At 43.3% G+C, this 23,818-nt stretch overlaps 1 protein-coding gene across 1 annotated transcript in view; it reads left to right on the top strand.

Annotated features, from left to right (window-relative positions):
• LOC124277838 (protein O-mannosyl-transferase TMTC4-like) overlaps positions 1 to 23,818 on the top strand; it is a 39,731-nt gene that overhangs the window by 6,440 nt on the left and 9,473 nt on the right. The window contains exons 3-13 of the mRNA XM_046713555.1: positions 2,186 to 2,405; positions 3,069 to 3,156; positions 3,842 to 3,912; positions 4,042 to 4,149; positions 4,669 to 4,800; positions 5,763 to 5,927; positions 8,276 to 8,478; positions 8,786 to 8,966; positions 10,166 to 10,222; positions 18,277 to 18,348; positions 18,479 to 18,558. Of these exons, the coding sequence (XP_046569511.1) occupies positions 2,186 to 2,405; positions 3,069 to 3,156; positions 3,842 to 3,912; positions 4,042 to 4,149; positions 4,669 to 4,800; positions 5,763 to 5,927; positions 8,276 to 8,478; positions 8,786 to 8,966; positions 10,166 to 10,222; positions 18,277 to 18,348; positions 18,479 to 18,558 (1,377 nt within the window). The remainder of the gene's footprint in view (positions 1 to 2,185; positions 2,406 to 3,068; positions 3,157 to 3,841; positions 3,913 to 4,041; positions 4,150 to 4,668; positions 4,801 to 5,762; positions 5,928 to 8,275; positions 8,479 to 8,785; positions 8,967 to 10,165; positions 10,223 to 18,276; positions 18,349 to 18,478; positions 18,559 to 23,818) is intronic.

The following is a 23,818-nucleotide window of genomic DNA, read 5'->3' as shown; positions in this document are numbered from 1 at the left end:
GGGGTTGAAGGCTCACCCGTCAGGGCAGTAGCCCCGTCAAAAGCTTTTGCATCGGCACTACCCATTGAAGAGATATGCTCTGCCGCTATTTGGAGCCGGCCTAGCACTTTTATCAGGCACTATCACGCTTTGGCCGTTCTGTTCTCTCCAGTGGACAGTGTCCTGCCACCCTGACCGGTGCTCTCTAATAGACCATGAGGTGGGTGGGGTTGTTTACTTTCACACTCTGTGCGAACTTGCTATGCTTAACCTACGAGTTAACTGTCAACAAAATAAACAGCAGAACGCAGAATGCTTGCAGAGGGAGGGAGCCAATGACCTGTAACAGCGGCAGTGTTGGGTCATAAAGGTCAATGCACGTGCAGTTCATGATAGGTACCTGTGCACGGCACAGTGATAGACCGTTTGGATCATTCACATTGACTACTTCTAGCTGTCATCATGAAAGCTTATTCAGATGATCCTAAACGTTTCATTAGAAATGTGTTGAATTTTTTTTAAAAAGAGAGCAAACGTAGCAAACCGATTTATAAGGTGTCGGATTACATGAAACGTACAACTTTTGCTCTTGGCATGAAAAAGAACATCGTGCTAAAAATTGCGAAAAATAAACCAACAACCAATAAACAAAACCTTGTACAAAAAGGTAGGCATTCAAAGTTAGATTCTTTTGACATCAGGGTCATCAGAGATGTCATTCGCCGGCTATTTGCAAAATTTAAATATTTCAACCTACAGAATAATTCTCACTAATGGGTTTGTGGTTAATGTTGAACAACTCAGAGAAACAAACTCCGTATGATGGTTAACAGTTGGCACCCACCTTACCCTATTCACGACCTGTGACACCTCTTCATACCTGTTACGTGCATAGCTGACCTACATTGACGAACGTTGACCTTTATGACCCAACACTGACGCTGTTACAGGTCATTGGCTCCCTCCCTCTGCAAGCATTCTGCGTTCTGCTGTTTATTTTGTTGACAATTACATAGACAGATTCTTTAATACAAATGCATAAAATCGGTGATTTACAATGTGATTAGGTTGTCTGATAAAACATCCACTTGCACAGTTTGAGATCGATTGGGTCATTGGATGAAGAGATATTTACTAAAAACGGGTCCACATGCATTTCATGCCAAACTATAGTCTCTGAAATGAACATATTTTACTGAAAAAAGTGCATAGTAAAAAAAATATATATATATATAATGAAAAGGAGCCCTGAGACTTTCTTCATTTTCAGAAGCTGAGGAAATCTAGACTTGCCACATTTTCTAGACTTGCGTGGGCTTTCTTCGGTATATTTGCTTCAGGATCTGTACGACAGACTACCTCTCAGTATACCTCAGTTATTTTATCTAACCTCCGGTACGTAAGCTAAGATTTGACATGACTGTGTGTATGCATGTAAGATCACATTTATTGAGTATTTACAAAAATTCAAGCGTACTTGTATGCCATAGTCTTAATAGCATAAATATTTGCGAAATTTCCGGAGGTATGCAGCTTATCTGTACCCTGCAGGATCAATAGAGAATGGAGTAGTCGGGAAGATCGAGGTTAGAATAAGTCTGTAGCAGCCCCTGCTTTTCGTAAGAGGCATCGTATCCCAATTGCATAGATCGAGGTTTATGCTGTTGGTCACTGGATTGGCTGGTGCAGCCTTGAATATTTACAGACCGCCGTCATATAGCTGTAGTATTGCTGAGTGCAGCATTATACAATAAACCAACCAACTAAAGAAAATGGAGAGATGCAGAGTGTGGAATAGGAATAGTGTCCAAAATTAGGAAAAGTGTTCTAGTAATTCATTTGAGTTTTTACATTTTATATCAAGAATACTGAAGCATTGTGTTTCAAAGCTTAATCTGGAATTGATGTCGCCAATTAAAATATAATGCTATGAAGTTTCAGATAGATGCTTCCTGATTGGTCAATGTCAACTTCCTGTCAGTTAGTTCCAGTAAAAGTTTGTGAAAAGTCATAGAGACCACTATGATTTGACTTGATCTGATTACGCTGTCTTATTTTACATTTGTATGTTTCAGACTTATAACAACCCTTACTTATAGATTCAGGCTTCTTGTAACTCAAAACATGTCGCGTTTAAATATTTGCTGACATATTTGCAACTCTAACGATACATTTCTATAGCTGTCGTGCCTGTTCTTTGTTCCAGGTGGAACTATGCATGGGCTGATGGGCTTCATCCTCGGGGCTTCCACGTTGTCAACATCGTCCTGCACGGCTTGGTGTCGGTCATCTTCCTGGCAGTATTCTCTGTCCTCATGTCTGGTTACCAGGTTGACCAGGAATCTGCCAGGCCGGTGTTTGCCTCGCCCCGAGCTGCTCTCCTGTGTGCTGTGTTGTTTGCTGTGCATCCAATCCACACTGAGAGTGTGAGTAGTTCTGATAAATACCTCCATAGTGAATCAGACATTATACATATTTACTGATTATACATATTTCCTGTAACATATACAAGACAAATACACATGGTAATCTTAATCCCTGCAAATAATAAAATGCCCAGCAAAAAACAAATTAGAACTTAAAAGGTAAATGATCTTGTCTAGTAATGATTAATTGCAAATTTGACGTCTTTACTGACAAAGTTGTCTTCTCTTGTTTGTTCACGTGAAGCGATATGATGTCGTTTTCTTACTCCCTGGCATAAAGTTTGATGAAAATGTAAGCCATAAGCCAACCCCTTCTACAGACTGTTTTTTTGGGGGTCCTCAAAATTCAGCTTATCTATGGTAATAAACGGTATGTCTTGTGCTAAAACTTACCTTTCTTTTATTTTTGAAGAATATTTTATGTGTTTGATGATATTTTTCTGCAAAATTCCGTGGCAATCTGTCCATTAATCAGCCTTTGGTACATCTTGGTGTCACTAAATATTAAAAAATGTTTCGGGCCAGTAGTATTAGGCCCTATTCAGATTATGAGCTATTAAACTTATATGTTTTATATGTGTCCTGACAGAATTATTGCTCTGCTTTTCCTTGAAGGTCAATTGTATTGGATAATTATGAAGCCTTGACCTTGCTGTGTTCCAGGTAGCAGGGGTCGTGGGTCGGGCCGACCTGCTGTGTGCCTTGACCTTCCTTCTGTCATTCCTCCTGTATGCCAGGGCCTGCCTCTCATGTAAGTTCCTATAGCTGCATCATATGCTCCCTAACTCAATACATACAGGAGACTTCTACACGTCTACAGTAAAACTGTTGTTGATGTTAATTCTGTTTTACAGCGTCATCTCGGGTGAGCTCGAGTCCTTCTCCCTGGTGTCTATACTGGCCCGTATGTGTCTGTGTGTCATGTCATGGATCTTTCTGATTTCAGCTTTATGCTTGGTCAGCTACCGTCCTGAGTCCTTCTCCCTGGTGTCTGTACTGGCCAGTATGTGTCTGTGTGTCGTGTCATGGATCTTTCTGATTTCAGCTTCATGCTTGGTCAGCTACCGTCCCGAGTTCTTCTCCTGGTGTCTATAGTGGCCAGTATGTGTCTGTGTTTCATGTCATGGATTTTTCTGATTTCAGCTTCATGCTTGGTCAGCTACCGTCCCAAGTCCTTCTCCCTGGTGTCTATACTGGCCAGTATGTGTCTGTGTGTCATGTCATGGATTTTTCTGATTTCAGCTTCATGCTTGGTCAGCTACCGTCCCAAGTCCTTCTCCCTGGTGTCTGTACTGGCCAGTATGTGTCTGTGTCGTGTCATGGATCTTTCTGATTTCAGCTTCATGCTTGGTCAGCTACCGTCCCGAGTCCTTCTCCATGGTGTCTATACTGGCCAGTATGTGTCTGTTTCATATCATGGATCTTTCTGATTTCAGCTTCATGCTCGGTCAGCTACCGTCCCGAGTCCTTCTCCCTTGTGTCTATACTGACCAGTATGTGTCTGTGTGTCATGTCATGGATCTTTCTGATTTCAGCTTCATGCTCGGTCAGCTACCGTCCCGAGTCCTCCCTGGTGTCTATACTGGCCAGTATGTGTCTGTGTGTCATGTCATGGATCTTTCTGATTTCAGCTTCATGCTCGGTCAGCTACCGTCCCGAGTCCTTCTCCCTGGTGTCTATACTGGCCAGTATGTGTCTGTGTGTCGTGTCCACCTTCTGTAAGGAGCAGGGCATCACTGTCATAGTAAGTGTTTTAGTCATGTAACTGAGTATCCAAAAATGTTCCAAATATGACTAAAAGCAACGTTACTGGGCTCAGGCTTGATACTAGTGACGAATAGGGCTGCAACGATTCAACCAGACCTCGATTCAATTTTCGATATTGGACCCTCGAATCGATTCTTAATGCAAGTAAAAACATCAGATTTAATTAAACTCTCAGATTCAGCTTTTTTAGCGTGAAATCCATTGTCAACTTGGCAATGTCTACTAACAGGAATTGTCATTGGATAATTTGCCTGGCGTCAACCAATCAACTTCGCCTTATGTCAGCGCCCGGAACTGATAGAGTTGGAGTAAAAATTACGTTCTAGCTGTGTGGAAACAATTTAAATAGGTATTCAAATATCGAATCGAAATAGTGATAATGGTTATCGAAAATCGAAACTAAAGGTAATGTTACTAGACTTGGGCTTGATACTACTGACTAAAGTATACCCTTAATGTTATCATATGCTAAAGTCACAACTGCTTGGACTTTCAGGGTGTCTGTTGTGTGTTTGACGTCATCATCGTGTGCAGAGTCGACCCCTTCCAGCTACTGCCATTCAGGAAACCAAAGAAATCTGAAGAGAATGGTCATAATGGATTCAATAATAATCACGTCAAAAACAAGGTGAGGCAACAGAGAGTAAGAGAATGGAGGCTATAGTGGAAGTAACACCCCCCTATCCATGGTCCTCTTTCACAAAGGGGTCGTAGAACTACGACACTTTTATATTTACCATATGATAGTCATTGTACTAAGATTGCTTTGTGAAGGTGGTCCAGGTGTACAAGCCTTTACATGTCGGTTCCCAATTGCGCAGATCGATGCTCATGCTGTTGATCACTGGATTGTCTGGTCCAGACTCGATTATTTACAGACGGCCACCATATAGCTGGAATTTTGCTGAGTGCGGCGTAAATCTCAACTCACTCACTCACTACAAGCCTTTACTCCTGCAGCCTCATCGTTTTATCTTAAAGAGGGCAGTGGGGTAGCCAAGTGGTTAAAGCATTCGGTCATCACGCCGAAGACCGAGGTTCACAAGGGTACAATGTGTGAAGCCCATTTCTGGTGTCTCCTGCCATGACATTGCTGGAATGTTCCTAAAAGTGGCATAAAACCAAACTCACTCACTCACTCATTTTATTTCAAAGGGGTTTTACAAGATGTTTCATGAACATATGTGTTTAGCTTTTCTTTTAATAATGTTTCATTCATTCATTCATTCATTCATTCACTGTTAGTGTACTGATCGATACACTGAGGAAAGCATGGTATATCCTACGTATGCCCCACTAGGCATGTTCATGTGTATTGATCGATACACTGAGGAAAGCATGGTATATCCTACGTATGCCCCACTAGGCATGTTCATGTGTATTTGCCTCATCCATTTTAGGAAACATGCACAAATCACTGCTGATAAAATTATCTGAAACCAAACAATTGTATTATGAACATCTAGTAGTAAATAATTGTCAAATAATGTCAATGGCCACGAACATGCAAAATGTGAATGAAGCATATGTTGTTAAGGACATTGAAGATATGACAAAGGAATGTCATGTGTTTTTTGCTTTGTGTTGCAGTCGGAGATATCTCCATGGGTGAAGGGTCTCATCGTGCGTCACCTCATCCTGTTAGTGACCGGAGCATCACTCCTCATCACACGACTACGGGTCATGGGATCAACAACACCCATATTCCAAGTGCATGATAATCCACATTCCTTTGTGAATGGCACAATATTGAAAGTAAGCACAAACTCCCAACACACTGACACATTATAACAGCGACACAGCAACTCTTGTCATGACACTGTTTTTCTATATCATACTGTCCCGTGACATTCCTGACACTTTACATTGTTCCATGATAATTGGTATACAATATAACCGAGGCATATGATAACTATGCCTTAAGATGTCAATGATACTTGATAACACAGACAAATTATAGGACTTACGTATAGTAACATCATCTTATGATAACAGTGATGAATACACAATGCCTCATGACAGGGATACTTGACACTGACCTTTGATAACACTAATACATAACACTATCATGTGATAACGTCCTACAATGCTGACTAATGTTTATAATACTGACACTGTTCAATAAGAACACCAACACATACAATAACACTGTCCTACAATAACACTGATACATGATAACACTGTCCTACAATAGCACCGACACATACAGTAACACTGTCCTACAATAACACTGATACATAACACTGTCCTACAATAACACTGATACATAACACTGTCCTACAATAGCACCGACACATAACACTGTCCTACAATAACACCAACACATACAATAACACTGTCCTACAATAGCACCAACACATACAATAACACTGTCCTACAATAACACGACACATATCACTGTCCTACAATAACACCGACACATGATATCACTGTCCTACAATAACACCGACACATGATGTCACTGTCCTACAATAGCACCAACACATACAATAACACTGTCCTACAATAACACCAACACATACAATAACACTGTCCTACAATAACACTGATACATGATAACACTGTCCTACAATAACACTGATACATAACACTGTCCTACAATAACACTGATACATAACACTGTCCTACAATAACACCGACACATGATATCTCTGTCCTACAATAGCACCAACACATACAATAACACTGTCCTACAATAGCACCGACACATACAATAACACTGCCCTACAATAGCACCGACACATGATATCACTGTCCTACAATAACACTGATACTTGATAACACTGTCCTACAATAACACCAACACATACAATAACACTGTCCAACAATAACACTGACACATAACACTATCCTTCATTAACACCAACACATAACACTGTCCTACAATAACACTGACACATAACACTGTCCTACAATTGCACCGACACATAACACTGTCCTACAGTAACATCGACACATGATAACACTGTCCTACAATAACACTGATACTTGATAACACTGTCCTACAATAACACCAACACATACAATAACACTGTCCAACAATAACACTGACACATAACACTATCCTTCATTAACACCAACACATAACACTGTCCTACAATAACACTGACACATAACACTGTCCTACAATTGCACCGACACATAACACTGTCCTACAGTAACATCGACACATGATAACCCTTTCCTACAATAGCACCGACACATAACACTGTCCTACAATAACACTGACACATAACACTGTCCTACAATATCACCGACACATAACCCTTTCCTACAATAACACCGACACATAACACTGTCCTACAATAACCCTGACACATAACACTGTCCTACAATAACACTGACACATAACACTGTCCTACAATAGCACCAACACATACAATAACACTGTCCTCCAATAACACTGATACATGGTAACACTGTCCTACAATAACACTGATACATAACACTGTCCCACAATAACACTGTCCTACAATAGCACTGATACATAACACTGTCCTACAATAGCACCAACACATACAATAACACTGTCCTACAATAGCACCGACACATGATAACACTGTCCTACAATAACACCGACACATAACCCTTTCCTACAATTGCACTGACACATAACACTGTCATACAATAACACCGACACATGATAACACTGTCCTACAATAGCACCGACACATAACCCTTTCCTACAATAGCACCGACACATAACACTGTCCTGCAATAACACTGATACATAACACTGTCCTACAATAGCACCGACACATAACCCTTTCCTACAATAGCACCGACACATAACACTGTCTTACAATAGCACCGACACATAACACTGTCCTACAATAACACCGACACATAACACTGTCCTTCAATAACATTGACACATGATAACGCTGTCCTCCAATAACACCAACACATAACACTCCTACAATAACACCGACACATGATAACACTGTCTTAGGATCATACTGTTATGGTTTTCTGTGCATGATAACTCAGACACGTAAGGTCAGATATTATCACCTGATACTAACTGAAATTTGTCCTAGGTTTTTACACTCACATGAGTATTTCATAAATTTTTGTCAAGCAATTTTCAATTTGTTTTACAGATTTTGAATTACAACTACCTCTATGCAATCAATTCTTGGCTGCTTGTAAATCCATGGTGGCTGTGTTTTGATTGGTCGATGGGCTGTATACCTGTCATCACCTCATTGGCTGATCCCAGAATACTGGCAGACATAGCTCTCTGGGCTGTCTTTGGTGCTTTACTCTTCCAGTGCTGCCGTGGAGGCCTTACCAAGGATCGCAGGTTAGCTTCCATCTTTGTCTGTCTGTGCACATGTGTTTCTGTGTCTTTTTGATGCCGAAATGGAACAGTGATGACAAGCATAGACTCAGACTTATAATAAAAACCTCAAAATTAGGGCATTATCTCATAAAGTGATTTCGGTAAGGTGATTGACATGTTCTCTAACAATGTGTAAACTATTAATGAGTATGGATTGAATGACAAAGATTTGTGTTGTAAACAACTTACAAACTGCTCAACATGTAAAGACTAAATGTGCATGTGCAGTATAGCCAAACAGGTATATCTCCATATTTTCTATATACAGGATTCTCATAATGTCCCTGGCAATTTTGGGAGTTCCTTTCCTGCCAGCCAGCAACCTGTTTTTCCGTGTGGGCTTCGTGATCGCTGAGAGGATTCTGTACCTGTCCTGCGCTGGCTTCTGTATGTTGGTGGTGCTCGGGGCCAGACAGATCTGCCTCTGTCTACATAATACAGCTAAACAGGTAGCTTTTCTCAGGATGGTAGAAGCCTCATGGTGAATAGGTGATCAACCTGGTTTCTAGGAACCAACGCTGGTTCCAATGGGATTCGGTAGAAGCATGGTAGAAGCCTCATGGTGAATAGGTGATCGACCTGGTTTCTAGGAACCAACGCTGGTTCCAATGGGATTGGGTAGAAGCATGGTAGAAGCCTCATGATTAATCGGTGATCGACCTGGTTTCTAGGAACCAACGCTGGTTTTACGAGGCAACCAAAGGGATTGAGTAGAAGTATGGTAGAAGCTTCATGGTGAATCGGTGATCGAACTGGTTCCTGGGAACTAATGCTGGTTTTACGAGGCAACCAAAGGGATTGAGTAGAAGTATGGTAGAAGCTTCATGGTGAATCGGTGATTAGGGCTGTGTATTGGCAGAAAGTTTAACATTCACACATACCGTTTCAACTTTTACCTTGAAAACTTTTCTACTCAAATGATTCTGAATGCTGAGGCAAAATATCAATTATATTTCATTACGGTGATACTACTGTTAAGATTTGGTGGGCAAGATTTGGCATTGAAAATATTAAAATGACTCAAATACAAACAGTTAGTGAAATAACTGTCACAGATTATCCTGATCCTAAAACTGCAACCCTGCTAAACTTGTTTGATGTTTAATGCCAAATCAGCAAGATGTCATCTATATGACAAAGGCCTGGAGTACGTTACTTAGACTTCATCTAATCTTTTTAGTCTCTTCCATGTGTTTGGAGTACTGGAGATGTGAGTTATCTCCGTTAGTGGGTACTTCAGTCCATATTGGCCTCACGGCCATCTGTACCCAACCCCTTGCTTGTAGAGGGCTAGGATCTGGTCGAACCACTCAAAAGCGCTGTACTGGGCTAAGAACTGGCAGTTTAAAACTTGTTAAGGGTCCCTATTGAGGAACATCGTATGCCTTTCCAAAGAAGTAGGTCTTTAGATTGCATGACAGTTCATGATGTGACCTCAGGCTGAAAGGCAGACTGCTCCACAGAGTAGGTCCTGACATGTCGAAACATCTATCTCCAAATGTTCTGGTTTTGTTGGATGGGACACAGAGAAGCAGTTGATCATGTGATCGCAGATGTGGTTTTGGCTGGTAGAGTTGAATGAGATCTATGAGATATTCTTGTTATACTTAAGTCATTAATTTACATGTTAATGTGTTTTGTGTTACAGCTTGTGTCCACTGGATTTTACATCATAATTGTGCTGTTCATCCTTCGCAGCATACAGGTAGGTCTGGCTTGTACATGCTGCATACCCAGGTTTGACTGCAGGTTCAATATGGTTGGAATCTTGTCAAAAGATTTTCCCACAAGGGTACAATGTGTGAAGCCTGTTCCTGGGGTCCCTCAGTGTCATTGAGCTGGAATATTGTTAATAGCAGTATATACTCACTGTCTCCAGTAAATGAGGAAAATTATCTGATTTTGCTGTTCCAAGACTTTGTTACAACCACTATGTGATTTCCATGTGACACAGACATTTGGCAGACTTAGTTTTTTGGAGCATTTGTAGATAAATTCCAGAACATGCATAACAGATATTTTGGATATCTCGATATAATTTCATGGTTCCAACACGCAAAATTTCCCTTTTAACTTGATATTTGCAAAGAAACTTGATATTCACGTACCTTTCAAGGACAAGTATCCCTCTGAACTGAGGTTGTTTCCACACATTTATACACGGTGCGGCATGAATCAAAGGGATGCGGTAGTGTAAACTAATTCGGGCTATTTGAGTTGAAGGTGTCACTTGTTTGTTATTTAATTAGGATTAATTAAGAAGGAATTAATTAGCAAGTATTTACTGTTACCAATCAGTGTTCTAAATTTTTCCTTATCCTGACTCATGCTCTTTTTTGCTTGTCTCCTTCCTCTTGCGAACATAGTGGAACACTTGTATCTCCCTAATTGAAGTTCCCTTCAATGTAAAATCACTAGTTAGTACACCACGAGTTACCTCCCTTCCACAAGAGCGGGAACGAGGGCGCCACCTCTACCCATGTGCCTCACTCTCTCCTTCTTCGCCCAGTGAGCTGGACGTGAGAGCGCCTGTGTCTCCCGACACACTATATCCTTTGATTATATTTAGTTAGTTACCTCGTATAGAGATCTATAGAGGTTTAGCTAGTATCTTTCAACAATTATATATTGATATTTAGTCGTGTTTCTACTGTTTATGCACGGGCCCGTGCTGTTGCAGTGGATTACGTTGATAAAAATTCTGTACTGTTGCACATTACGTTTTTATTCTGCTGCTGATCCGCATTTAATATGCCCTAGCTGTACTGCGCCATGTTTCATGGGATTCACGTTGCAGTTGCAATACTAATTTATCCAATTCTACCTTTAATAAATAATTACTTTGCGTTTGAGGCAGCGCAGCAGATAGGTCGCATTATGCAGAGTCTAGCATGACTGATACACCTGAACCCCTCGCCAGTCTACTGCTGTTGGTCGACCCCCCTCCCGTCTGGTTTTCCGCTAGAATGGTGGAGAGGCGTGGGACGTAGTCCGCCGCCTCCAAGAAGCATCCTGCTTCCCCAGACATCCCTTCGTCGCACTGAGGGGTATTCAACGAAGTCTACTAGAACTTTCTCAGCCGAGATTGTTCTCATCGCAGATTTGGGCCTGTATGATGATCAGCCGATCATCATTCCTGATGTACATCAAAGAATGACTGATGTCGGCAACAGTGATGTCAGCGCAGATCAACATTCGATGATCTTCCTGAGGGTCCCGTCGCTACCAACACTCAACGCAGACTTCGCACCCCCAGGGCAGCGTCGACCTCTGAGGGGAATTCAACGAAGTCTACTAGGACTTTCTCAACCGAGATTGTTCCAGCCGCTGAACTTGGCCTCTACGATGATCAGCCGATCATCATCCCCGACGTATGAGACAAGTAGCGACCGGTGACAGCTACAATGACATCAGCAGAGATCGTCATGCAGCCTGATGTCTCTACACTGATGTCAGACGACTTACCTGAGGGCCCCACCACTAACAGCGCAGAGATGGCACCGACTACTTCGGCCGCAGACCATCCCAGACGAGCTACTACGGCAAATCATGGTCGTGATGGAGGGTCACTACAGACTGGAGAAGCAGCCAGCCCAGAGTACGAGCCTTCGCCGGAAGGCTCCAACTTAGACAACACTCTAGAGGCACCTCCAGTCAACGTAGCAGCCAAGGCGATGCAGCCTTTCAGCGAAGGAAGTCGCAGACCACCTTGACGAAGGACCCAGATGTACAGCCTTCGCGAAGGCCTTCGCGAAGGTGGGATAGATCATCACATTCCTCGGCTTCATCCTTAGATGCAGACTCAGCCACCAGACCTCACGGAAGCCTTCGCGAAGCTCAAATCGCCGTTCCCCAGCACCGAACGCAGAGGAAGCTTCGCGAAGGCGTTCGTGAAGGCGTTCGCGAAGGCACTCGGGAAGGACACCCGAATATAGATCGTCATTTAACAGAGTCAAGGGACTACTCAAGAGCTTCGCGAAGCTGTCAATAGTCTCCGATCTCCTCGTACATCACCACATCGATCGCCTCACAGGTTACCACACAAGTCTGCACACAAGTCTACATCACCTTCCTAGAGTGGCAGTACGACGCAGACATACCTGATGAAGGAAGACGACGCAGATGCTATCACCCTACCTCCGATCGACCCGATTGCTGCGGTAGCACAGAATCTAGACATAGCATCCCATAAAGCCACAAAAGTTCAGACACCATAATTGCCGAACTTTCACGTCTAGAAGTTTTCCACGCACAACATGGACCCCTTCTTCAAGGCTTAAGACATCGATGAAAACTACAAGTTGATCATCGATATCAACAATAAGAACTACAATCGTAAATTGGTTCAGTTGAATCCATGACGAGGCGTATGTTCGTTGGCCTAAATAGATCTAGAAGCGATCATTGAGACACTTATCACCAGATTTCGTAACACGACTTCTGAAAATGATAAGATGATCCACTCGGCCCTACTTATGCAGAACCAGCAAGTCCCAGGCAGCCTCCAGCGAAGGAGCTAGAGCCTCACCAGCTACAAGGGACGCCGCGGAGGAGTAGCGCTTTGCCGACCCCACATCCTGTTAAACACAGAGGCCATTCGCGAAGCAAGCTCTATATATATATATATATATATATTCTAATCGGACTTTGACTTCGATACCTTCGCGCGAAGGTCGCGAAGGCTAAGTGGCTCCAAGTCTACTTCACCAGTAGATCTAGAAGGGATGCCGAGAGCTTCGTGAAGTCTCCGGATTCACCGAGGAAGTCTCCTCAAGGTCTCCATATACTAGCCACTCGTCATATATAGCTACTCCTCAGTCCGTTCAAGACATCGCATAAGTTGTCTATCAACTGTATGCCAGATGCCGATCTATAAGCCTACGCCAAGACAATTGCACAGGCTATTTACAACACAGAACGTCGCTGTATTAATTTGTCAACGACGTTTCATAGATCTTCACAGAAATCAACTATTCGTATAAATTGCTAGTATATGCAATCCCGGACGACGATCACGATTATCTACATGCGTGACCATTACGCATATCTGCAGACAATTCAATATCGAAATTGAACAGCAGCCTTGTTACAGCAGTATAACTCATAATCGTCAACATTTCTGAGAAGAAATATGTACAACAAATTCAGCTTTAATTCTACAATTATGACGATACATTCATGTATACAGTCTACAAGCTGACAACTTACAAGTTATTGTACCTTTATATATAAAGAAGTCGGAATTATATTCAAAACTGAAGTACTTTCACGACAGCCAGGAAAATAACCTACCCAGCATTAATATTACAGAGCGAGGTATTTTTACCGAAGCTTTCGCGTTTACCATTAATCCTCGAAACACGTGGTCACTTTCGGGTAACTTCGGAAGTTACGATGAAGACCGACGATTGTTCTAACATCAACGACGGCACTATATTATACAAGGTTCCTTTTCCTGCTACACCGGTGACATCACAGCTGGTACTCTACAGAATCAAAATGCCTTATTCTGATTGGACCCGATGAACAACGCCCTACACAGAGGTCGAGCATAGTTCACAGTTCAAGACATAGGTTGCAAGTGACAACTTTATATCAATGAACGAGCAAGCCTCCTTACAGCCCAGTTAACCTGAACCTTCATGATTAGGCTGCTTTCTTCAGGTTAGAGACCTCCCCTGTCAAGTTTAGACAAGGGCACAGCAGTCAGGCGATTTTACATAAAGTTCATCGAGGACACAAACTCCCGGTTGTGCACATACATCGTCAAGGACATCGCAACGATTTACCTAGACGACGTGATACAAGTGGATCGAAATCCACAGCGTTTCAGACTACACCTGAATTTCATCATCAAGCTACTAACACAACTAGATGGTTAGTAAACCTACTAAGTTCTGTTTGGAGAATAAACGGAAGTTTCACGTACCAACTTGGGGATATGAATATAGTGCTACAACACCTCACAAGTGAGGTTTATGAACATGCCTGGATGACATACTTGGACTCCATGATACGATGATGCTATCACGCTGGCCAGCAAGAGCACTGTAAATTTATCTCCACCAAACCAAACAGGAAGAAAAAATACAACAGATTTTTTTTCCTCTATCATCAACTTCACGAGAGTGTAGTCTCAACGTACTATATCTCCGTTTGGATCAGAACTGTCATACTCACGTGCATACAAGACAGATGGACCTAATCCGACCCTCCATGAGCTTTAATACTCTTGATATTAAAGCGCTAACTTCTACAATTTCATCTACACAAATGTTATTTGAAATAATGGAGGGTTTATTACTGTAGATCCGATATATGGTGGTTGCCAACCATTATCTGAGAGATATCACCACGAGGACATCTCAGGTATCCACCAATTCGATCCCATGGTCCTTGCACAACAGTTGACAGTTCCTCGGAGAAGATAAGTCAATCTTACAGATTTTTACTTATCTTATAACAGTACTAAATAGCTTCATGCTATATATAATTTGCTTAAGCTCGTTTTTTATCATCACAGTGGTTACATGATAAATGCATTAGCTAACAAACTCTACAGAGTTTTTTTTGGCTATTATATACGTAGCTTAAGTCAAGTATATTTTAAGCATAGTACTATACTCATATTGTAAAAATACATTAGCTAACAAACTCTACGGAGTTTTGCTATTATATAGGTAGCTTAAGCTCATTCATATCATAAGCTCAGTACTATGTTTATATCATATAACTATATTAGCTAACAAACTCTAAAGAGCTTTTGCTATTTGGCTTAAGTTTCATCATATCTTAAGCAATATGGTTACATTATAACATGTATTAGCTAACAAACTCTATGGAGTTTTTTGCTATTATATATGTAACTTAAGCTTATTCATATCTTAAAGCTAGTACTATGTTTATAGCATATAGGTATATTAGCTATCAAAACTCTAAAAGAGTTTTTTGCTATTATATATTGGGCTTAAGTTTTCATCATATTTTAAGCTTTATGGTTACATTATATCATGTATTAGCTAACAAACTCTACGGAGTTTTTGCTATACATATGTAGCTTAAGGTTTCTTCATATCTTAAGCTCAATACTATGTTGATACCATATAAGTATATTAGCTATTAAAACTCTAAAAGGTTTTTGGCTATTATATATGTAGCTTAAGGTTTACTTCATATCTTAAGCTCAATACTAGGTCTAAATCAACATAATAAAATGTATTAGCTATCAAACTCTACGGAGTTTTACTATTATATATATATAGCTTAAGTTTAATCATATCTTAAGCTCAGTACTATGTTTATAACATAAAAGTATATTAGTTAATAAACTCTAAGGAGTTTTTTGCTATATACATTTAGCTTAAGTCTAATCATATCTTAAGCTTAGTACTATGGTTACATTATAAATCTATTAGCTAATAAGCTCTACAGAGTTTTTGGCTATTGTATATGTAGCTTAAGTTAATTATATCTTAAGCACAGTACTATACTCATATTGTAAAAATATATTAGCTAACAAACTTTACTAAGTTTGGCTATTATATATGTAGCTTAAGTTAATTATATCTTAAGCACAGTACTATACTCATATTGTAAAAATATATTAGCTAACAAACTATACTAAGTTTGGCTATTATATATGTAGCTTAAGTTAATTATATCTTAAGCACAGTATTATACTCATATTGTAGAATATATTAGCTAACAAACTCTACTAAGTTTGGCTATTATATATGTAGCTTAAGATAATTATATCTTAAGCACAATACTATACTCATATTGTAAAAATGTATTAGCTAACAAACTTTACAAAGTTTGCTGTTATATATATAGCTAAGCTTATTCATATCTTAAGCTCAGCACTGTCTATATCATATAAATATTTTAACTAACAAACCCTAAAGAGGTTTGTTATTATATAATTAGCTTAAAATTTATCATATTTTAAGCTTAGTGCTATGTTTATATCTTAAAGTATTTTAGCTAACAAACTCTAAGGAGTTTATACTAGCATATTAACAAGCTTAAGTCTATTAGTCTTAAGCATTGTATTAATATTATATATACTTATCATAATAAGTACATTGTAATAACCTCTATATGGCAGCTGATAAGCTGGCAGCAGGAATTCATCAGTTCAGTGCCTTTATGAAGTTCCCATAGGGTTATTACAATCATCACAGTTCAAATCACTAATTATTAAAATCCAAAGTATTATATATTCCCACCTCCGGCTCTGTTGGATTCTACAAGCAAAAGAGCATGAGTCAGGATAAGGAAAAATATGTAATTTTTTTGAGTAAAATTGATATTTTATACTTATCCTGACTCATGAGGTCAGCCCTCCCATCCTCCCCAAATAACACTTTGGATTTCCCTGTAAATTCAAATGTTGGGCTCAGTATATGAGGAGAGAGTGAGGCACATGGGTAGAGGTGGCGCCCTCGTTCCCGAGCTTGTGGAAGGGAGGTAACTCGTGGTGTACTAATTAGTGATTTTACATTGAAGGGAACTTCAATTAGGGAGATACAAGTGTTCCACTATGTTCGCAAGAGGAAGGAGACAAGCAAAAAGAGCATGAGTCAGGATAAGTATAAAATATCAATTTTACTCAAAAAATTACATTTTTAACAATACTTTCTAAAGATTGTAACAGTTTATGTCTTTGAGTAGTATACAATGGAGATAATAATAATGATTGGCTTGAAGAGCGCGTAGTTTCCATCACAGATGCTCAACGGCGCTGCATACATCGTTAAAAACACATGTACAGTAAGTGTGAAAAGAGTTCATTCAAGGAAGTAATGAAAAACATTCTCACATCCATGGCCACATTGACATGATGCGTCATATTTTAAATTTTTCTTCTAAATAAATCGTTATTAAGTGCACTTGTCGTATATCTTAATATTGTGTGCAAAACATATAACTTCCTTATTCCATATGAATAATATTTAAATTCACATTTGTCTTTATTTGATTTATATGATACAACTGTGTTGCAATTTCTAATAGCTGAGCTAATGTTTTCAATATGATGATGCTGACTCCCGTTAGACTAGAAGGTTAAACCGAAATGTTTATGAAAATAAACTGTTTTCATATTGCAGCAATAAAAATTCAAATTACTTTCTTTTCGTCCATCTTTCAAAAGGGGGCGGTGGGGTAGCCTAATGGTTAAAGCGTTGGCTCGTCACGCCGAAGACCCGAGTTCGAATCCCCACATGGGCACAATGTGTGAAGCCCATTTCTGGTGTCCCCCTGCCGTGATGTTGCTGGAATATTGCTAAAAGCGGCGTAAAACCAAACTCAGTCAGTCAGTCAGTCCATCTTTCAAAATAAATAATATAGCTTCAGTTTGTTCCAGAGTATTTATTTGGACTATTCCATTATAATGTGTAGGTAACAGATAGTAGATAATCTGTTCACTGAACCGTAAATGTTGTTGTTTTAAGGTGTCTGCGAACTGGCTGGCTGCGTAATGGGAGGACAGCTTACGACTAAACACTACTGATAACGAATTATAGTTTCGAATCAAAACATACTGAGAAGCATTTTGTTTTCTTTCATAGTGATATGTGATGATATGCCCTGGTCAGATGTTTCGAAGTTCGGATAACTCGCTATTTTTTCTTGGTCCCATGAATATCGAGAAAACGGTGCTCGACTGTAGTTTGATAATGCCTTATTCAATGTGGCTGACCCAGCAACCAGTGATTGTATGTAGCTCATGTGGAACTCTTGTTTACTTTGTTTCAGAGAAGCAGTGAGTGGAGGGAAGAGATGACCTTGTTCTCATCAGGGGTCAAGGTCTGTCCATTGAATGCCAAGGTCAGTTTCACAGTCTTTCCTCTGTTCCTAGTTCAGCAGCAATACTCAAGCTGTAGCATTCTGGGTAGTAATCAGTTTGATTGTGGTGTTATGTGAACCAGTTGTATGCAAGTGGGTATTTTGATTACAGGTCCACTACAACATAGCAAAGCTCCAGGCTGACAACAACAATAGAGACATTGCTATTGACAAGTACAGACAGGCTATCAGGTAGGCATGACACAATGGCCAATCAATATCTTGTTCCGTTCATAAGTCCCTTGAATTCCTTCTGTATTAATCATCATTTATGTGTGGATATATCAGGCTCGACATGTCAAATTCCTGGTTGTCTGAAACTAATTTGGAAGCATGAAGTATCAATATTACCCATAAAATTGCAGTCCAGGTGACTTGAACGCTCCAAATTCTTTTTCAGAAGAAGTCCTCCTTGGGGTACATATAAGCATTAAAATGTCCATTTTAAAAGCCTACGACAGTTGTAACAATATTTCAATAAAATATTTTACCAAACAAAAAACTCGTTATGTGTGGTGAGACCACCCCTACAGGGCCCCGTAGAGGGCCCCCTACAGCCAAGAGCAGGTAACTCTGGCTGTGTACCTCGTACCTCACTTTTCATGCTGTCGTCGGCCGTGTAGGTCGTTTGCATGGTCCAAGATACGAATAAGGATGAGTGAGATAGAGTCAAATCCTGTATGTATGGTTCCTTTTTTTCGCTCGGGCGCTAGCTGGAATCTTTGTATGACTTTTTTTCATTCATGATTTGTTGTAACTTTACCGGCGTGTTCGCTGTCTCCAGCCACGTGGCAGGCAAGATGGCGGACCGCGGGGTCCCGGTTGCTTTCCTTCTCCTGGCTTTAGAAAAAGCCTTGTAGTCGGGTTGTGAAAGGGCTGATATTTCATTTTGTAGATTATACTTGCCTAAATTCCTTTTTTTTCCAGGCTTTAGGTAAGTTTTGCTTGAGTGTTTTCGTGACTGACGCGTTTACGTGTCGCTCACACATGTTGCTCTTTGTCACCTATGTATTTAATTACGCCGCCGCTATTATGGCTTTACGCTAGTATTTAATAGCTTTGCTGTAACAGTTAAAATATAACCCGGGCGTTGTTTTTGTTCTGTTTTGTTGTGTGCATATTATATTATGTATATCGTACAGTCCTTGCTATTATCATAGCGTGGTTCTGTTTTTTGCAGCCCAAGGGGTGTGTCACCTGTAGCGGCAGTTTGTCGCCTCAGGATCGCCACCTGGTTTGCTTACGTTGTTTAGCGGAGGAAGCCCATGACGAACAAGGTTGTTCTATGTGTCAGGCTTTCTCCCCCGCACCATCAAGTCCAGACGCGTGCTGATTACATGTTCTACACGTCCTTACTTCAGGCGGGGGACATTTGGGGTCAGGGAGCCTAAAGACAAAGATAAAAACAAAGAAAAGAAGGCTTCGCTTCCTCTCTTCGAGGGGATGCTCCTAAACGGGCGAAGGCGCGGGGCCTCGGCTCCTTCACCTGCCATCCCCTCAACATCACAGGCACCTTCCCCCCTCCTGTCCCTGTTTCTAACCAGCTAACAATTGATTTACTTTCTGATATATTGCAGAAGCAGATGGATTCGGTCCACACTCGTGGCTGGCGATGGCTGGCCTCCGCCAGGAGATTGGCGTCCGACCAGGTAATGCGGGTGTGTGTGCGGGTCTATGGCGGGCAGTGCTCCCAACCTCAGCTTAGGCTCTGGTGTGGGGTTTCTGTCGGGTGCGTCGGCTCGAGTTTCGTCTCGGTTGCTGGCCACCCTCCGCTGTAGTAACTACTACCGGCCCGAGCCTTGGCTCGGGTCTGGTCCAGTAGTTAGTAGTTTGGCAGTCCCTGTAGTTGCCGCTCGCCCATGGTGGTCCCACCGCTTGCGCCCGGCTTGGCGGGCCATTCGGGTGTCTGGATCATTTTGTCTCCCATTGAGGAATCCCAGCACGGGCTCTTTCCTCATCACGGCACCGCTGACTCAGTCTCGAGTCTTGGGTCGGGTGTGCGGGCAACCGGCTCTGCTCGAGCCTTTGTCCCTCTCTGTAGACCCCTCGGATGATCCCTCAGAGCTCTCTCTGGACACAGAGACCACTCATTGAGGATCGATTCGAGGAGGCTATGGAGGAGGATGAGGGTCGGGAGGAGAGTTAGGGCACGCCTTTGGTTTCGCTCGGTCGCCCCTGAGGCAGGTGCGGGGGCGTATTGCTTCTGTCCTGCCCCAGGTAGTGGTCAGTACTGGCGCACCCGACCCTCAGGAGTTTTCGCCTCCCAGGAGGCTTTTGCTCCCCACCAAGGTGGGGACACAAGGCTGCGTATATTACCCTCAGTCTTGTCTGAAGTAATCAACCCCCTCCTCTGTGGTACCAGGTCCAGGTTCGATTTGCCAGAACTTGACCGTCGGTACCTCATGGGGGAGGCTTGCCTCTACAATCCCCCAGTGGTTGACGATTGTGTTTACGCATCCGTCGCCCTGGGGGGTTCGTCGGGTAATTCTATGGCTTCAGCCAAGCAAGGTCGCCGGCTTCCGCCGTTCACGACTAACGCTACAGCGCTTAAATCCGCCTATCGATCCTTTGAAGAGCAATACCGCAATGCGGTTCAATGCCTCAAAGTGACGATCCATTCCGCCTACATCTCGGTGTTGCAGAGGCAACTACTGGATGTGGGTGGGGTGGAGGAAGATTCGTCTCCCTCCACCTTGGCTAAGCAATTAACGGAGGTACAGTCACATCTGGCTCGCGATGATGTCGGCGGTGATGGGCCTCCGTCGCCTGTGGCTTTCGCGGGCGCAGGTATTCGCCTGCCCGCATAACAGGCTCTGCTGGCTGCCATTCCGGATGGGTTCTACCCTGTTCCCGGGGCAGCTACAGTAGTCCGGGAGGCCGCGGAGGCTGTCTCAACCTTCAAGGACTCTAAGCCCTTGCTGGAACAGCCTCACACGTCTCGCTCGCGGCCCCCGGTTGTCTCCTCCGCATATCCTTCTGCCGCGGCGAAGGAATCTGTTAAATGGGCTCAGCCCTTGCAGTCGCGGAGGGGTAAGGGCAGAGGCAGGGGGCAAGGGCAAGGCCACGGCCCACCAGCCTTTTCAGAGGAAGGGGAAGTCAGCCCGGCTTCCCAGCTATAATTCCTCCGAGCCCTTGTTGGTACCAGACCAAGCAGTCGGAGTACTGCCAAAGTCAGGTATTCAATGTCTCCTGCCACATATCCCTGTGGGTGGTCGACTTTCCCTCTTCCTGTCGGAATGGGAAAAGTCACGCCCAATCCCTGGGTCCTGTCCACACTCAGGGAAGGCCACATGCCACAGTGGGGCGAGACCCACCCCCTTCTCCGGGATCCGTTGCACTCCAGTGCCGGCTGCCCTAGAGAAGGCGGAAGTGCTCGTGCGAGGTCCAGTCGTTGCTGGACAAGGCAGCCATAGAGGTGGTTCCTGTGGGACAAGAAATGTTGGGTTTTACTCAACTTATTTCCTTGTCACCAAAAGGACGGAGGGTTCAGACCTATTCTAAACCTCAAAGGTCTGAGCGACATGTTAGAGGTACCGTCCTTCAAGATGGAAACACTGCGTTCGGGTGATTTCGTCTGTGGAGAAGGGAGATTGGCTCACGTCAATCGACCTCAAAGACAGCAGCGTACTTCCATGTCCCTATGCACCCGAGTTCGGAAATACCTAAGGTTTTCCTTCGGACGGGAGGTGCTATCAGTTTCGGTACTCCCCTTCGGCATTTCCACAGCCAAGGGTGTTCACCAAACTCATGCTAATTCCAGCTCAGGTAGCCAGGTCACAGGGCAGGTGCTGTCACCCGTACCTAGGCGATTGGCTCCTTCGATGTGCTTGCCACTCACTTGAGTCGAGTTGCGACACTTGCTGTGATGAGTATTCTCACCAAGTTGGGCTGGATTATCAACCTCAAGAAATCAGAACTGGTTCCCACCCAGGATCTGGTGTTCTTGGGAGCGAGATTCGAGACAGCGCGAGGGATAGTCTCCCTGTCTCGGACAGCGTCACCAAAGTCCAGAGAGTTGTGTTACAATTTCTCGAGTTCCCCAGGGCCTCAGCTCGGACTTGGCTCCAGTTGTTAGGCAACATGGCGGCAGCGGTGGACATCGTTTTGGCGGTTGAGGATGCGACCCATTCAGCAGGCTCTAGCTCGAATGTGGGTCCACACCCAGGGTTACGAGTTGATTCTCCACACTCCAGGGTGGCTAATTCCTCATTTACGGTGGTGGACACTGGCAGGGAATTTATCCAAGGGGCTCCCTTTGGACATCCCATCGCCAGATCTCTCAATTCAGACGGACGCTTCCCTCACAGGGTGGGGCGTGCTGGGCGCCCTGTCGGTCTCAGGCCTGTGGTCACAGAAGCGAGCGCAACTGCACATCAATGTGCTAGAATTGAGAGCAGTCAGGTTGGTGTTCAAGCGACTTGGGAGCAGGTTCAAGGCCGTGTGGTCCGTCTCGAGATGGACAACCAGGCGGCAATGACCTACATCCTGAAGCAGAGGCGATACGGTTTCCCGTCTCTTCTGCAGGAGGCATGGCAGTTTCTGCTCTGGTGCGACCAGTTCGACATACGGGTAATGCCTGTTTATCTCCCAGGGGCGGACAGCGTTCGAGCAGATGCACTCTCTCGTCGTATCCTGGCCCCACACGCAGTGGATGCTCCATCGGGGATATTGGGGCTATCTCCCAGTTGTTCGGTCGTTCCAGGTGGATCTGTTTGCATCTGGGGGCGAACCAGATTCGGTGTTTTGCTCTCGGATACCGGATCCGAGCCATCGCCAAGGCGCTTTCCAGCTCGATTGGGCCGGACAGGGTTCTGTGGGCGTTCCGCCACTACCCTGATTCCCAAAGTCCTCTTGCAGCTTGCCACCCAACCAGCTCGACTTCTTGTGCTCCTTGCACCCCTTTGGTCGGCTCAAAGCTGGTTTTCGGTACTTCTCAGGTTTCTGGCTCAGCCTCCTGTACTATTACCCTTTCGACCGGACTTACTATCCCAGAGCGGGCGCCGCACCGAATCCCAGGATTCAGTGGGTGGCCTGGCCTCTGTCGGAATCGTCTCCACCTTGGCGAATTCCTGCACCAGTTGCAGACACAATTCTGGCCAGCGGAGGGATTCGACAAGCGTTCAGTATGAGGATAGATGGGCCTGTTATGCTTGGCGCTGGTGTGTCGGCAGAGGATTCTTGATCCCTTTTCTTCAACTGTAATTGAAGTACTGGAGTTCTTGCAGTCTCGGTTAGAAGCCCGGTTTAGCGGCGTCTACTATCGGGGCTACTCCACGGCAATCTCTGCCTTCCATATCCCTGCCGACGGTGCTCTCTTGGGGCAGCACCCTCTCGTGCTGGCGCTTTTAGCAGGCGTGGACAGAATCCGTCCGACTGTCCGGTAGATTAGTCCCCGTGGGACTTGTCAATGCGTTCTTGATTGGATGTCCGGTCCTCTCTTTCACGATCTGTC

This window comes from Haliotis rubra, unplaced genomic scaffold, assembly GCF_003918875.1.
Source record: "Haliotis rubra isolate DU_JTF1 unplaced genomic scaffold, ASM391887v1 Scf106, whole genome shotgun sequence".
NCBI classification, from domain to species: domain Eukaryota; kingdom Metazoa; phylum Mollusca; class Gastropoda; order Lepetellida; family Haliotidae; genus Haliotis; species Haliotis rubra.
Note: the sequence above shows the minus strand (reverse complement) of the source record. Positions and strands in the feature narration are given on the sequence as shown.